Raw genomic sequence first — 17,554 nt, 5'->3', positions numbered from 1 at the left:
AAAATTAACTATTTTTATAAACTACATTGGTCAAACTAATTATAAATTGAAATCCTGATAAAGCAAACACCGCGGATCAGAAAGACTTACAGCAAAGTTGACTTTATCCATTATCAATGGAACACACTTAGAAAAAAACCCAGAAAATTTCGGACCAACAAGAGGTGTTGACTTTAAACAAAAGTTAACTTAAATAAGAAAGTTGATTTGGTACAGACTCCACTGTATAAAGAAAGCAGTAATAGCAATGAGATCCAGGGTTCACAGAAAGCATTGTCAAATTGATAAGCGCTGCTCCCTGGAAGAAAAAGATAAGAAACGACGACCAGTTTTGAGTATAATCAATCCCAAAACCTGTAAAGATTAACAAATAAAAAATAAAAATAATAATAAGAGTGAGGGGGGGGGGGGGCTGGGGGGGGGGGGTGTGGACTATAATTAGTCAGTTGGAATGAATGATAAATAATAAAATTTAAATTTCTTCAAGATCATCATAGGCAACTGAAATAAGAAAAGATCATCATAGGCAACTGAAATAAGAAAAGTATGACCCACCAATTCATTATGGTATCATTTCTGGGTATACAGATGCTGAATGAAAACTGAACTTTCTAATTTTCTAATATTGAAGATTGAAGCACAGCTGGTAACAAATTAATTAGCGAACAAAAAACAAAACAAAAAACAAACTTCAGACAAAAAATACAAACCTCATCAAAATCCCCTCTGACAACATGGACGTCGCTGGCAAGTGTTTTGAGGTAGTCAAAGGTTTCTTTGGTACATAGATTACCAGTACAAAGAATGTGTTGAATTTTGTTGGGAACTAGGAGTTTCTTGAAGCGTGCAGGCAGAGAGTTGCATCTGTGAGGAATGTGTAGATCACCAAGCACAAGGACCAACTAGAATAAAATTAAATGAGAAGAAAAAAGTCCCTGAATCAATTATCCACACTCAAGATTATAATAATATATATATATCTAGCAATTCGGACTCGAGTCTGAATAGTCTCCCGTGGCTATTTAGACTCACAAAGTCCAATGTGCGTACGTAGTGAAACACAGTGTGGCAGTGGGCAGAACTGATAAAGAAATGGAAGAAGAGTTCAGAAGAAATTCTGTTTTGCTCATGTCAAAACGACTCATGAGTCTCATAACCCCTGCTTCGGACTGTAGAAGAATTGTTGCCTGTCTAACACTATTAGAATATGTTAATTTTAAAAAAAATTGTCCTGATTTTGTTTGAACATCGCATTGTGTTGTGAACAAAGCTTTTCCTTTAGACTGCAGTTACTTTAACTTACATTTGTTACTTTTGATCAATGATTTTGTCTTTCTTATCAAATAAAGTAACTATAATTGTTATTTTGATTTGCATCAATTCTATTTAATTTATCAATATTTTAAAAAACAAAATTATACTGCCATGGAAGACTATTCAGACTGAGTCTAAGTAACCTGTTGATTGCACATGTGCATTGGGATTGGAGTCCGAATAGCCACGGGAGATTATTCAGACTCGAGTCCGAATAGCCGCAGCCTTAGTAAAAAATTAATTGTCCTGCTCTTATAAATCCGCCTGTCCTGAAGACTAGGGAAAGGGAATTTTTAAGGTGACCCAAGTGAAAATTCAAGCTAAATCTAATTAATTTTATATCCTAATCCTAGATACCTAATCATAATCAATCCTCCTATGCCTAAACTACACTACACTACACATATCATTAAATTATTAATCACATTCATGACTGGAACAATAGGTTACGGTTAACGAATGTCAAGACAATCCTCTCATGAGGGTGCTACTAGAAAAAGAGAGTTCAGTGTTACATAGAGGAAGTAGGCAACAGTGTAAAACGGTGAAGAATATAAAGATTATTAAAAATAAATGACGGTCAGAATTTAGGTTTGACACAACTGTGACTGTGACAGTGACACACCCACTTTTCAGATTCCCATCTATGAAAAAGTAACAATATTAAATTTGTATACAAATGCAAGACAGGAGATCGCAATATAACGTCTTATAATGCATACCATTATTTCAATTAAATTGCAACTGTACAAAATCCTATGTAATCAAAGACTGAAATTAAATTTCACACAGGCAAGAAAACGACAATGACAGTCGACCAGAATAATCAACAAAATTTACGGAAGTCGGAAATTTATCACATGCAACCTTTCGTATAATCTTAATTTCGTACAATATATTTCCTTTTAATAACATTTCCTAATTAAGATAAACTATTATGAGTGGAACCCGATTTCAAGATGATCCTAGATGGCATTTATTAATAATTCCCTAATTTTCGATAAATGTTACTTGATATTTCTTATAGAACGGAGATTTATGACGAGTTGGAGAAAGATTGAATAAGCAAAATCTTTAAAAAAGCGATTTACACTTTCCACGTTCCCCGGAACTTGGATGTGGGAGTATGAAAACTTGGCACCAAGAGACAGATACAAACAAGCCCAAAAAGAAAACGTAAACTCCAATGAAGATTTGATCACGAATTAATATAAATAATATGCATTTTAATTTTATAAATTTAATAACGGGGTTATAGTTTAACCACGCCAGCAATGGGATCCACGAAATGTGTGATTCCTGGAGTTCATTTGAAAGGTAAAAAAAAAATGAAAAGATTTTACAAGTGTTGATTAGATGTGGATATTTTAATCTTTCATGACAGTTAAATGTCACTATTATCCCTACCATTGGTAAATAAAGCATAAATTTAGCAGAAAAATGACTTCACTTTTTAGTGCTATCTTTCGATGTTTCAGTCAGATACAAAGTTGAAATTCCGCATCCATTCGTATTCTTCTTAGAGAAGTAAATATTTATTTTTTATTGAGATCCCTAAATTGTAATTTCCCCCAAAATTGCACGTTTAGGAATTCTTGTTTTGAGGAGTAAGACAACTGGATGTAAATACAATTGTATCATTATTATTGACAGTCATGTTGGCATCACTTGTACAACAAAAGTTTCAGGTCTTCATAACTTGTTTCTTTTTGTTTTCCATTACATTTACACTGGGTGGGGTTTTTTTTTACCTCCCATGGTGAGCATGAGGTCACTTTCTGTGTCTTCTATCCCCTATACACGTTTTCTGAGTTGATTTCTGTCTTTGTTTTGGGATGGGATCATTTGATTGTGTTTTGACCGTTGCCGGAGTCCATGGCTTAGAGGGAAACAGTCAAATGTGTGTACTATTAGTTTTGGGAGATGACGTTTTTTCCTTGCAAATCCTCTGTCTGTTATAGTTTTATGGGTTTTTTTGTTTGGAATATATTAGTGGTTTGTAAACATTTGAGTGCATTCCTCTCTGGGCACCTGTGCTTATATCTGGATGAGACTTTGGTTTATCTCAAACTTAACTACACTGATAGTATGCTCTTGGAATCTAGGTCTGTTCCCTATTTGAATCATTCCCCTTTATCTTACTCATTCTCGTGTGCTTTTAAATTAGATCTATTGTTTTTTTTTTACTAATCTATTTCCTTCCTTTTTACTAAATAACCTAAATATGTTGAACACACAATAAAGCACTGTAAACCCCCTAAAAATTAAAAAAAAAAAAAAAAAAAAAAAAAAAAAAAAAAAAAATATATATATATATATATATATATATATATATATATATATATATATATATATATATATATATATATATATATATATATATATAACAGTTGAAAATTTTAACTTTTAATTTTTTCTTATTTTTTTTGTAGTTTATTTGTTTGTCTTTGTTCTGTTTTAGTTTTAGCAACAATCTTAATAATTTTTTCTTTACTTTTATTTTTTTGGGCTATTACCACTAGTTTTTGGAAGAGCAATACAGTCTTTGTCAAAAATTGGGGATGACTTGTACTTTGAGCCTTTGGATGAAGGGGTAAGCAGCTGTCACAAATGATGCTTTTATTTTCACTTAGTTTCTTTCTTTCATCAGCTTAATCGATCTAATTTTTCTTTTTGATTTAATTTAATAAAGAATATTTCTATAGCTCCTCATTTCAAAACAACATGACATTGTTGACCCAGAATACAATAACACTGCAAAACCAAATCAACCAATTATCAAAACAATAAGAGCATGAGGAAGACATCAAAAACATCAATATACAGTCACTTATTATTTGTTGTTGTGTTAACATTTCTATCTCTTATTATTGTATTTATTTTGCTCAAATTTATATCACTGTAATATTACATTTTCAACTTATCGGATAGTCACTAGTTAGTTTCCATAATTGGGTAGAAAACATATCATGGCAATACCATCAAATGTTCACGCTTTCTCAAAGTTTTCTCTTTGAGCTTGGATGCAAAGTTTTATCCGCTTAAACCAAGAATCAAAGCAGCTTTACCACATCTCTGTTGGTATGGCTGAAATTTTATCTTCAAATGCTCTTATTGCATCTTCAGAGGTTTGAATCTTAATTTTACAGAATTTTTCATTATCAGAATGTAGTCCTTCAGAGACATCAAGCCCGTGGAGTTGAAGTTCACTCTGGTTTCTTATAGTGTCAAATTGACAATATCATTTTCTTGCTACCCTTTGGATAGGATGGTAGTCTATTGCAAAGTACTTTTCACAGACCCAGCTACCCAATCACTGCTGGGTAGACAAGAGGGTCAGAAAAAACTCTCGACATCACCTGGGATCAATCACAGTCCCTTTGTGTGTGAAGCGAGTGCTCTATTTACTGAGTTATTGGGATCCCCTTTTCTTTATCAAATTGGAAACATAAAGAAGTCACATGGTACCGTGACTTGAGAGAATGTAGGGGGTGTGTCAGGATTTTAAAATTGTTTTCAGTCAAGAGCTACACTGTTTCAATGGATGTGTGAGCAATAGCATTATCATGCTGCCATAGCAAGCAATTGTGCTTGTCTATAGACACCCTTTTCCCAACCTCTTCAAAACTGTCGGTGTGTGAAATTTGAGGTGACTTTGTGTTTGTCTTGCAATAGCACTGTGGTCATTTAACCTTTTAAATTGGAAAAAACTGGCCACCATTTGCTTTATTGTACTGCAGGATTGCTTGAATTTCAGAGGCGTGGTCTTACCAGGAAAGAGACACTCTAGAGCTACAGACGTGTTGTAGTGTACACAGTAAAAGTGTTGTTCTATATGTGTGAATAATTTCAATACAGCAAATAGTTAAAATCGTCATTGTAAAGGTTGCAAAACAAATAGATCAATAAGTTTACATTTACATTAAAGTAGTCCTTCAGAGCCATTGAACCCATGTAATCAGAGTTTATCCCAGTTTCTATAGCGTGAAATAGACAATAGCAATTGTTTGCTACCATTTGGATAGGACGCTAGTCTATTGCAAAGTACTTTCCAACAGATCTAACAGACTCAGCTTCCCCAAACAATGCTGGGTGGACAGGGGGGGGGGGGGGGCAGAAAAAAATCTCGACTGCACCTGGGACAGATCTCAGTCCCTTTGCATGTGAAGCAAGTGCTCTTCTACCAGTTGAACAATCAGGACCCCCATAGTTACATTATAAGGTATTAAAAAACAAAACTAATTACAAAACTTATAAATTGAAATTGTTTACCAATAATACCAATTAGCAATAATATTTTTTATTCAAGATACAGAACTAATAAACAGGAGGTGTGACGAATTTCTGAAGTGATCTCCATAACATAAGGCACAAAATTGTTTTATGGCTTCAAGAAATGCAACAGAAGTACATATAGGTTTGACTTTGCTATCTTCATTGATGATAACAAATTTTCATATGAGATTTTCAGATTGGATATAATGTGGTTGATCCATGCATGTGATTAATTCAAGAAAATGCTAAATGTTCATATTTTTATTTATAGACATTGATTGTTTATGTTGTGTATTTATGTCTTTTTTTTTTCTTTTCAAATTTCTATCGTCCAGTTATCTCTTCGCACAGTCAACTCCAGTCGATCAGCATATGCTTGTTTCCAATTTGCTCCCAGTTTTTTTATCACATATGTCACAAGTAGAGGTTCAGATAGAGATGATTCATCAAATGAGGAAGGAATTCGATGTAAATTAACTATGAAGGTATGTGCAATAATAAAAAAGGGGGAGGAAGAAGAACATTTTCATTTTTAATGGAATGTTTGTATGTAATGTAAGTTGGATAAGATTTCTCCCCCAATGTGCTAGTCCATTAATTACTCTCTTCCTATTCTTTATTTTTTAAAAAGGATTAGTTCAATCAGATGAAATAACTTAATAGATGTACATATTATAATGAAGAAAAAAGAAAGGAAATTAAAGTCCTTCCCTGATAATGAAAGTTTGTAGGCCCTTTTGCATTTTTAGGTCTCAATATCACGCAATAGCTTGCTGTCAACAGATAGGTTATTGCATTGGTATAAATAAGATTTGAGGTGAAAGAGTAGACATAACTGTCAAAATTAGGTGGAGGAATATTACAAGTTAGATATCCAGACTGCCTATTACATCATCTCTTTTCTTTTTCTTTTTTCTTTCTTCATTTTAGTATTCAACTATTGGTGTTTCTATGAGACCATTTTGTGTCACACCACTAGACCTCAAAGTCAGACTATCACCCGTGTTAGATTATTGAAATTTTTCCTTTAGATGTTGTTTTTTTCTCCCATCCAGTCAGTTATGCATGTGTTTCGATCCCTGCCCACCATTGACAAGACAGTCGAAAGGTGTAAAATAACATTCAACTTACAAGAGGACAAACTCGTCTTTCAAATGTGTTGCCGTCATGGTAAGTGTTCGATGTTGTTTTTAGCTGATGATCACTCATGATAACAGGAAAGTAGGCTACAGAGTCTTCAATGAAAATGTAATGGAAACCTCAGCAGTGTTTAATACAGTCTTTAATCTCTTCAGTTCTATTTTATATAGTGCTTTTCCTGGGACTGCTAATGTCATGATACCTCTGATATTATTACAATGGGTAAGATCACATTTTGTGAGTAATTTTTACAATTATCTCTTTTTTTCTAATCCTTTCGAATTCCATCCTCTTCCCATATTTTAGTGAATAATTCATTATAGATAGTATGCGCTTGGCTAAGAAGCTCATAACATTGCCATCCGGAAGTATAACGGACCAACACACAAAACTGTGTGTATCCATGAACGTTTATAGTCAGGATAATACAGTTCAGTGAGTATTACTCATAAACGCGAATGGCAAAAAACAATAACAAAGACCTGATTGACGTCATCTTCGAACTATCTATACTATATCGATTGCAGATTAAATGTCTGCTTTTAAAAGCCTCGCTGATATTTTGTCTGGACTTGGCACTTTTCCACCTTTAATTGTCCATAATGCTTTTCTAATCTATAATTTGTTGGCTTTTCACATATAATTAACAACACCTCTTTACGAAGAGCTCACTTTTGACACAAATAATTAAATTCTTTCTAAGATATAAAAAGGGAATGTGCACCCAGGTCAGGATTTAAACATTTGATGTTTTTAAGCGTATCTTTGATAGTCAATCTCTTCAGAGGGACCAGTGCATACAGGAATCATCACTATTTTTTCCTACTTTTATCCTCTTACTCTTAGGCATTGTTAAAACCCACAACTTGTCCTTCATGGAGTGTGAAACCTTGCAGGCCATTTTCTCTCGGGATTTATGTCCAAACAAGTTGACAGCTGGTCCCAAGTAAGTCTACATTTTTGTCATAGAAGCCCCTGTTGATGTCTCCCTTGGGTTAAAATGATAAAGTCTGTATGAAACAGTACCAGTGACATGTAGAAATTTGGATTATTTGTGAAAAAGAAAAAGAAAACATTTTGCTTTTGCTTATAGTTAGACTTAATTCTAGTTAGATTTTGTAGAGATGCTAAATTTCAATCTATGGTTCAGGTTTTATGGGAGCCAGACTTATCTGCCCTTGACATGGCATAGATGGCCTGTAAATTTCTAATTCATAGATTTTTTTTGTCATTAACTCTGATACTATTTCGGTCCTTTTACTTTTATTTCACAGACTTCTTTGTGACGCTGTCATTAATTTTCAAGCCAATCAGGAAGAAGTGACTCTTATATTACGACCTGATTTTGTTGCATTGAAAAACTATATTGAAGATGAGCCAAGTGAGTAAATGTTTTGTTATATGAAAAATTGATAAATACACACTTGAATGATTAAACCCATATTCAAAAACTAAATCTTTTCTGAAATAATTTAGTGGCCAGGTTTTATTTGCTTTTCAAATTACAAAATTTTATTTCCATTACGACTTTATCAAAATCCCTAACAATAATGTAATTGTTAGTGATCATGATTTCTTCCATTCTTTTTATTTCTTCATTTCTACAAACCCGACTGTTTTCACCAGAGATCAGTATCAGGCCTCATGATTCCCAAATCGTATTTCAATTAAGGATCTATGGGTAGAAGAGATATGATATGAAGGCAGGTAGATTCCTGTCTGTAAAGAGTTAATCTAAATGTCGCTTTACAAAATGTGAATCCTTCTGTTTTGTTTTCCATTTTGATGAGCTTGGTAACGTTGAAGAAATGACTTGCACTGGTGCAAGATAAAGAGAGTTAAAGGTGTTTTATTTTATTTACAAATACCCTGTCCTCAATTTTTCATTTCAATATTTTCAAACAACACAAAAAATGGCATAATGGAGTATGACTTTATGTTTTTGTCAACTGTTATTTCTATTACTATTTATTTATGCTATTGAACTTTGTTTTCATGGGGAAACAATGAAGTATTATGAAAAGTACAGTGGAATCCGAATAAAGTCAACATTACCAGACCAGAATAATTGGTTAATTTTATGCAAGGTTGACTTTATCCATTATCAATGGAACACGCTTAGAGTAAGAGCAGAAAATTTGGGACCAATAAGAGGTGTTGACTTTAAGAGTATTGACTGCATGTGGATTCCATTGAATTGAAAATAGTTTAAACCATGCAAGTGTGCTTCGTAAATGAGAATATCTATCTTATTTAATACTCAGATGAGGAGTCTGGTCAATAAGTACTAGACCACAAAGTGACATGATATGTTTAATGGCTATGTAGTCTTGTGATGTGACACTTATCTTTGGATCAGAAGGTCCTGGAATCAAGTCCCGCTCTGAGCGGTGCATAGTTTAATCCTTTGAGAAGGCTCTTTACTCAACATTCTCTCACTATACTCAGGTGTAAAATGAGTATCTATCGTTAACAGCGTTGTCTCTGTCAGAAAAAAAATATATAATATTGCCTTACAGGCTGTCTTGTATTGAGTGTTGCTTTTGGCGTGGACCCCTTATAAAGCATTTTGAGCAAATTTAGTGGATTTTACGGTATTTGAATATTCTAGTATTTTTAACGTTTAATCATATTTTCTTTATATTGATAGACCTGGCAAAAGTAGTCCATACAGAACTGACCCTCTCTCCAGACGAGTTTGACAATTTTCAGGTTGGGGTCGATGCTGATGTCACCTTTTGTCTCAAAGAATTTCGGGTGAGGAAAATGAATGGTTGTTTTTAGACCAGATCATAAAATATGCTCGTATTCGAGATGGTCAGTGTGGGTGGAGGGGGGGGGGGGGGCATCCGATAGCTGCATTGCAAAGCACTTACCTCACACTTGTAAAGCCTTTGAGATTGCCGTCATTCTGTCATCTCTTATTCGTCTTTAGTTCTTCATCATGTTTTCTGGGTGGGGATCCTGACCTCCCATAGCAGGCAGGGAGGTGCTTTCTGTGTCTTCTATCCCCCTATATCTGTTTTCCAACTTGCTTTCTGTCTTTGTCTTGGAATGAGACTACTTGGTTTTGTTCTGGCCCGGGCCGGATTCCTGGCTGGGAGGGAAACAGTCAAATGCATAGTCATTTTTTTTGGAGATGATATTTTTTTCTGTGTAAATCATCTCTCTGTTATGTATGATTATATTTGTTATTTTGAATGTATGATTTAAGCATTTGAGTGTTTTCCTCTTTGTTGGATGTTGTGCTTGTGTCCGGTTGAGACTTATAGGTGATCTCAAACTAAGTACAGAGATGGTAAGCTCTTGGATTCTACATCAGATCCCTATTTGTTCCCAATTCCCCTTTGTCTTACTTTCTCCTGGGTGCTTTAATTTTAATTCCAGAATATTTTACTATCCCATTTTCTTCCTTTGTACTGGCGCTGATATGACCTAAATGTGTTGCAAGCGCCGTAAAAACCCTTAAAAACCCAAATCATCCACATTATTTGTCTTTGTTAATTAAGTTGAAGCTTCCATTCCATTTGAGTATTGTTACTTATTTCTTTGAGGTTCAAACAGCAATATTTGCATTATCTAGAATTCCTTCAAGAAACCTAATTTCTTATTGTTTACATAGCATCACACTACAACTGCTGGTTCCCATATAAACTCTATATAAAAATTTATCCTTGGGATGAACAAAGGGTTTGTTTTGCATATGATCTTAATTTTTAAACATTTTTAAGAGGATATTCTTGTATTCTTTTTATGTTTGTAATAAAAAACAATGTATTGTCTTGTCTGAGGTATACTTACAATTCAAGGCATTCTATTACAGGCTATCCTTGCTTTTGCTGACCTCACCAATCTCCCAATGAACCTTCACATTGAATCACCAGGCAGGTTAGTAAGTTTTATGAAGGATGATGAATGTATTCATGTTACCCATGTTTACAATTGAATGGCTTTTTACTGCAAATATTCCCTTATAAGCTGAAGCCATGTGAAGCTTTTTAGCTCTCTCATTACTGACCGTTTTCTGGATTTTCCCCCCAAACATCACACCCATCCAACATGAAAAAAATACTTTTTAAACTCTTAAGTCAACAGGAATAAGTGCATGATATACATAATTTTGTTCGGCAAACAAACTCTACAACAGAGCAATTAACTTCCTATAACTATAACAAAATTATTTTCTTTAAATTTTGTGATGGGCAAAAGAAATCTGAAAGAGATGAATGTTGGTTGTATTACAAGGATTTTCCTAACTTGGTAAGGAGAGGGTAAAACTCCGAAAATGTTCAGTAACATGTTCATATTAAAAATATTATTTTGAGATTTTTTATTTATTTATTTTTTTCAATTTTAAAATTACTGGGATATTCGACCAATTATAAAGGATGTTCATCAATCGTATTCAAGGAAAGTTTGATTGAAGGAATGTCCATGAAATTACAGCATCAAATAAGCAATATGCTTTGTGGAATATCCTTTAGGGTGAGAGAATGTAGGGTGTCTGGGCCGATGAATACCATGACAGGCCACACTCTGCTATCTCTTTTATTTGGCTTTGTAACCTTATTCTAGAGAGATATCATTTTGTTTCACCTGGACCCAGCATCTAGTACTTTTACACAGATGATGAAAATCCTTACATTTTTATTTCCTTAACCAGGCCCATAACATTTTCCATCACGAGTGATTTGTCTTTTGAAGCAAATTTTGTCCTGGCCACTCTGGCAGAACCGGAAGATACAGACAACCATGGCCAGTCACAAATGGGAACAACGTCCAAAGGGAAACATCAGTCCAGGTGCATTTTTTTTAAAAATCTACTTTTGAGTCAGGTTTGACTAATCTTGGCTTCTTATACGTAAATTATTAGACTTTTTGATAATGATGTGACCCTAGCCTTCTGAGATAAAGAAGATTCCATTTTGGGGTTTTGTTTTGTTTTTTGTTTTTTTTTGTTTTTTTTTTGCAATTTCATTGTTACACAAAATCCCCTTATTCTACCACTTGCTGTTACTGTTACCAGGTTTGAATATTTCTTATCTACTTTTTGAATCAATCTGATTTTCTCAATACATTCATTACCTACATACACATAAATGTGGACGTTTTTAAGATAAAGTTCTTTTCTTCTCAAGAGATCACTCAATGCTTAAGCTTTTTGGTTTTGAGGAATTCTAATGCATCTTTTGTTATCAACATTATGGACTGATCTTTAATACTTTAAGGTATTAGCAGCACGTGTCTTATGAAATTCATTCGATAAGATAAGCATGGAAGTGATAAACACGAAATATATAAATTTTCTCTCACTACCTCTCTAACCCTTTCTTCACAGCAAATCTCGGAATGATACTTCCAAAACATCATCATCATCATCATCATCAAAACATTATTCAGGCCAGTCCTCAACTACTCCTGAAAATACTTTAAGCAGAGACAGAGAAGATGATGAGGTTGAAATAAGTGACACAACTGTGGTAGAGCCTCATTCAAATGGAAGACGTCACATTCAGCCTGTAAACAGACAACAAAATAACAACGGCACTAATAAACATCACGAATCACATCATGATCAAAATCGCAATTTTCAACAGAATGAAGATTCAAATAGAAATCATACGTCGGTAAAGACTAGTGTTAGCGGTGATAAAAATACATCTCAATCCAACTCAGTTTCGAAAAAAGACCATGGAGGGTTTTATGTGTCGGCCTCAGAAGAGTCTCAGAGTCAGAATGAAATGGAGAGAGCCAGAGAAGTGGAGAGTGAGAGAAGTTTAGCATCCGTTATAACGATGGGGGTCGGTGACGATTGTTTGGATGAGGATATGAGTCAAATCATTCCCATTCGGGATGAACACAGGACAATGACAGCAGATTCTGTAAGTGTTGATACAGAGCTATTTTGGAATGAATGATTAAGTAATTATGTCTAAACAATCTGCCCTGTTTTCATTTTTGTTAAAAAATCCCTTATTCGTAGTCCATTGTATATATCTATAATTTGTGTCCTTATCGTTTGTGTTGCAAGTCATATTGTTGACAGTCCAATGTTCTCACTGTATAATTGATTTCTCTGATGCTGCTGACTCTTGTTCATATAAAAGTATATCTAGATTGGGGGGGGGGGGGGGGGGGGGGGGGGGGGGGGGGGGGGGGGGGGGGGGAGGGAGGGGTCACATTTACTCTTTGTTTCTTTTTTTTTTTGGTAGTTTGTTTGCTCCCTTTTTTGTTTGTTTTTTTTTTTTAAATTAGTTGTTTCTTTCTTCTTTGTTTTTTTTTTTTGTTTGTTTGTTTTTTGTTGTTGTTGTCAATTTCAATAATTATGTTTAGCTCGATTTGAGAACCTTAGAGTCGCGAATTATATTAATGAGACATCTATTTCTATTCTCTCATGATTTCCCCATTCTTATAAGGGTGTTTTTGATACAAATATTTAGAACGAATAAATAGAGGTGCCGAAATGAGTCAATAAATGGAGATAAAGATAAAGGGAGTAAATCTGACTCATGAATGAACAACACAAAACAAACGATGTTTCGGCCCTTGGCCTTTATCAAGTAAACACAGAATACATATATAGTTTCTTTATTTTAGAATAATATAGTTTGTTTTGTGCTTTTTAATTATTATATATATATACAAATATATATATATATATATACTTTTTAAAATTAATTTATCACTCTCCTCTATTTTAAATATAGCTTTGAAACAATCCTTCCACTCCCGTTCTCCCACTTTCATTCTCTCTCTCTCTTTCTCTGTCTCTATCTTTTTGTCTGTCTTTCTCTTTCATTATCTATCTCTCTCTTTTTATTATTTTTTTTTTTCAATATCTTAACAGCGGAGTTAGGGGACCACTAATAACATTATTGCTGTCTAGTATTCTTCAATTACCCCCCTCCTCCCCCATCCCCCTACCTTATTTTTGAAATATATATATATAGTTTTTCATCTCTCTTTCTCTCTCTCTCTCTCTCTCTCTCTCTCTCTCTCTCTCTCTCTCTCTCTCTCTCTCTCTCTCTCTCTCTCTTTCTCTCTTCCATTGCACACACGCGCACACACACACACACACACATTTACAAATTTTCGCCTATATTATTATGACAATCTAATATAAATATATATGTATTCTGTGTTTACTTGATAAAGGCCAAGGGCCGAAACGTCGTTTGTTTTGTGTTGTTCATTCATGAGTCAGATTTACTCCCTTTAGAACGCACTGTGGATGAACTCGTCCTGTGGTTCAATTTTTAGATTATAAGGGGTGTAATCTGATGTTCTGCAAAATAAATAGATAATAAGTAGAATATGTTCATCAGATTGGAGAGTAATATGTCTACTTGCATTTTTTATGATGCTTATATTCACTTTTTTATATTTTTAAAGATAAAACTTTTTGTTTCTTCTATGTACTCCAAAGATCATTTACAACCCAGCAAATGATGAAGAAGGAGAAGATGGAGATGATGAAGAACAGATATGTGGAACACCACCAAGCAAACGAGTAAGATTTGCAATAAAGTTTTCAAGTCACGTGTAATTTTTTTAACTTAAAAAATCAAAACACTGTTCATTATGTTCTCCATTGTCTTTCTTATGTCATGTGAGAAAAGAATTACTCTAAGGGCAGTGCTAATGTTGGCCTCCTGGACCATTTGATCCAACATCAGTCCACAATCTCCCACGATAATCATTGCCCTTTCAGTGTGGGCTCGCGTTCTTGTTTAGTAATAAGATCATTTTTATTTGCCTGGGCTCTGCCTCCAGTCTTTTGATAGAGGGAAAAAGTCAACTGGATTTATCCTTTTTTGTATTAGATGACATTATTTTCCTCGTAAATCACTTCTATTTGATACTAAGAAACTGTGAGGCTTCTTTTGTAAACAGCACTCTGGAAAGATTTGATCGTGTGGCTTTGCTAGAAGGAGAAGGGAAGGAAAAGGTTGAAAATGGATCTATTTCGGTTCTTTGTTGAATTCTTCCCCTTTGCTGTATTTCTTATTTCAGGCACTTGAGAGCTGGATCAAAAGCATTTGATTGCTCTCTTATCTCCTTTTTTTAACAGCTTTGAACTGACCTTAAAATGTCACAATAGTGTTTCCAACTTGTCTGTCGTTGTCTTGGAATGAGATTACTTGGTTATGTCCAGGCCCTGGACAGAGTCCTAGGCTTGGAGGGAAACAGTCAAATGTATAGTTATAGTTATAGTTTTGGGAGATGATATTGATTTCCTTGTAAATCATCTCTCTGTTATTTACCGTTAATTTTTTTGTTTTGAATATCAATATCCTGATTTGTAAACATTTGAGTGTGTCCCTTTTGGTGGGGATGTGCGTTTGTCGGAATGAGGCTTTTAGGCGATCTCAAACTAAGTACACTAATAATGTGCTCTTGGAATCTAATTATGTTCCCTATTTGATCCATTTTCTTGTATGCTTTTAATTATAGATCTTGAATCCCATTTACTCCTTTTTACTGGCATTGAAATGACTTAAATGTTTCGCAAGCGCAGTAAAACCCTTAAAACATAAAAGAAAGTGTACCATAAAAACAAACAATAAATGCAGATCTTCTTAACTTACTCAGTATTTTCCATTTCACTGAAAATGACTATACGACCTCTAAAAATAAACAATTTCCAATTTTGAGCAATAGAATCTATGAGTCAGGTTCAGAACATTGTGTCAGATTCTGTTTGCATAAGATGATTTAGGTAAAGTGGAGTCTGTATAAAGTCAACACTTTTAAACTCAACTTCTGATTAAAGTCAATACATTTTATTGGTCCCAAATTTTCTGTTCTTTAATTAGGTGTGAACCATTGATATTGCGTGGGTTGAGGGTTATCTGGTTCCATCTCCATATTTGTTCAAATTGAGAAAAATTGATTTAAAGTTTATTTTTTGTTAATAACTATATATAAACTTCAACCACTCCTTTATACATAGTTTATGTGTCAATTGTCCGATTTGAACCAATTTTTGTCAGATAAAGCCTTTTAAAATCTTGATTGTAACGCATGTAATATCTCAAAATTTTCCAAAAGTGGATATAGAGCCAGTTATTCCTCAGCTTACGATTGGATAAAGTCAACCTTGCTTCAAGTCAACCAAATTTTCTCATCCAGCTGCTTTATCGGGATTCCACATTATCAATTTTAAGTGTTTTTTGAGCTCTGTGTTTTAAAACATTGATCAAATGTAACTTTGTATAACAATTATTTGAAACTCTTGAATGTACAAGTCGGACATGCCAAATGAATGTAAAGAGAGTAAATTATACTACAAATATTAAATATGACACTTATTTATGTATTAGAAATTTAATTCTCAATATTACCAATTAATTGACATTGTATACTAATTATATAATTGATAAATTGTATCTATGCATAAAACTTACACAGAGCATTTAATGGTTTTTAGAACCTATAAGCTCTTAAACGATATGATACGATACAATTAATTATTGCGCATTATTATTTTTTTTAATTCTCTCATTTTCTTTTCAGTTCCGGTCCCTATTTTTTAACACCCAATCCAGCACGCAGTCAACTGTAGCATCTCAACCAAAGCCAACTGTTCTTTGCCCTGATTCTGACAGTGATGATTGACTATTTATTTGAAGTGAACACGTGTGCATTGATCGTATCAAAAATGTCATTAATATTAGTAATAATTACTATTAAAAAGTAAAACACTTCATGCTTACTGCTTGGTATTTGAAATGCTAGTTTGTTTTAAAATAGCATGTGTGGTGTCGATGACAGATTGGTACAAAATCGCATTTGTAACAAAGTTAAACAGTGTTGAATGTGGTAAGTCACTAGACTGGTGACAAGGATTTTCATCATCCTGACTCAAGTTTGTTTTATTTTAGTCCTTGGAGACAAAATACCCTACTCGACTCAATTGTGAATGGTAACAAGGCAGTGCCAAGAATTGCACAAACAGACCATCTATCAGGCTGCTCTTGACATATGAAATAAACATTCTAGCAAAAATATAAGGATTAAATGTGGCCCATATATTTAAACAATACATAAATACATAACATTTCGGGCTTCAATTTTCAATTTACATTTCGTTCCCCCCCCCCCCCCCCCCCCCCCCCCCCCCTTTAACTCACAAACACCTTTCACTTTTTCAGTCTCTCCTCTCTCATCTTCAACACCCTCACCCCTCCATTCTTTTCCCTTCATATAATATTTTGATTGCATGCAAAAAGTGTAAACTTTTTTTTTAATATATCATTATTATTATCTTTACCCTGAGGAAAACCAAAGGCATAAACGTTGCATACTTATGTATTGTTTCAATAAATGGGCCATATTTACCTCTTATATTTTTGTTATGTTTTTACTGGCTCACTTTCTTTTATTTTTTTTTTTTTTTATCGATGACTACGATGTTACTAATGTGCATCTGTGTGAGTGTGTCTATGTCAATATTGTATTGTTATAAATGTGTAACCAAATGACAAATTGCCACTTTCTGAGAACAATAAAGATTTATTATTATTATTACTTAGACATTTTTAGCTTTTAGAAATAAACATTTTGGTTCCATGTGGCTTGCTATGTGAATAAATGATGCATTGTCAAGCAAAGTGAGTATGGTAAACTGAAAATATTCCTTAAAAAAAAAAAAGTCAATTACTGTTGTTGTTATCGTTCAGTAGATAGTGAGAAATAAGTTTTGTGAGCCATACTAAGATATTAATCAAGTATGCTAAGTTTGACGAAGATAACTGATGAACTGATGAAAATAGGAGTAATTCGGGCCTATAATTATGCAGTGGTCACTGCCTGGCAAGGAAAA

At 33.9% G+C, this 17,554-nt stretch overlaps 2 protein-coding genes across 3 annotated transcripts in view; one reads left to right on the top strand and one right to left on the bottom strand.

Annotated features, from left to right (window-relative positions):
• Positions 1-2,169, bottom strand: part of LOC144967315 (vacuolar protein sorting-associated protein 29-like) — a 7,740-nt gene extending 5,571 nt beyond the window's left edge. For both annotated transcript variants that reach the window (XR_013644356.1, XM_078904394.1), the window contains exons 1-2: positions 2,037-2,169; positions 711-902 (exon numbers count right to left, since the gene is read on the bottom strand). Coding sequence is in view for 1 of the 2 variants with exons in the window: in XM_078904394.1 (XP_078760520.1) it covers positions 711-902; positions 2,037-2,039 (195 nt within the window). In the remaining variant the exon portion in view is untranslated. The remainder of the gene's footprint in view (positions 1-710; positions 903-2,036) is intronic.
• A 254-nt stretch (positions 2,170-2,423) lies between these two features.
• Positions 2,424-17,259, top strand: LOC144967314 (cell cycle checkpoint control protein RAD9B-like). Its single transcript, XM_078904393.1, has 12 exons — positions 2,424-2,631; positions 3,837-3,907; positions 5,925-6,074; positions 6,645-6,759; positions 7,576-7,675; positions 8,004-8,110; positions 9,380-9,486; positions 10,553-10,617; positions 11,393-11,530; positions 12,068-12,611; positions 14,156-14,239; positions 16,246-17,259. The coding sequence occupies exons 1-12, from the start codon at positions 2,589-2,591 to the stop codon at positions 16,345-16,347; spliced, it is 1,626 nt and encodes a 541-aa protein (XP_078760519.1). The 5' UTR covers positions 2,424-2,588; the 3' UTR covers positions 16,348-17,259.
• Positions 17,260-17,554: the final 295 nt, after the last annotated feature.

This window comes from Berghia stephanieae, chromosome 3, assembly GCF_034508935.2.
Source record: "Berghia stephanieae isolate SIO BIC M18660-M18661 chromosome 3, UCSD_Bste_1.3, whole genome shotgun sequence".
NCBI lineage: Eukaryota > Metazoa > Mollusca > Gastropoda > Nudibranchia > Aeolidiidae > Berghia > Berghia stephanieae.
The sequence above is the reverse complement of the archived record's forward strand: the minus strand, read 5'-3'. Positions and strand labels throughout refer to the sequence as shown.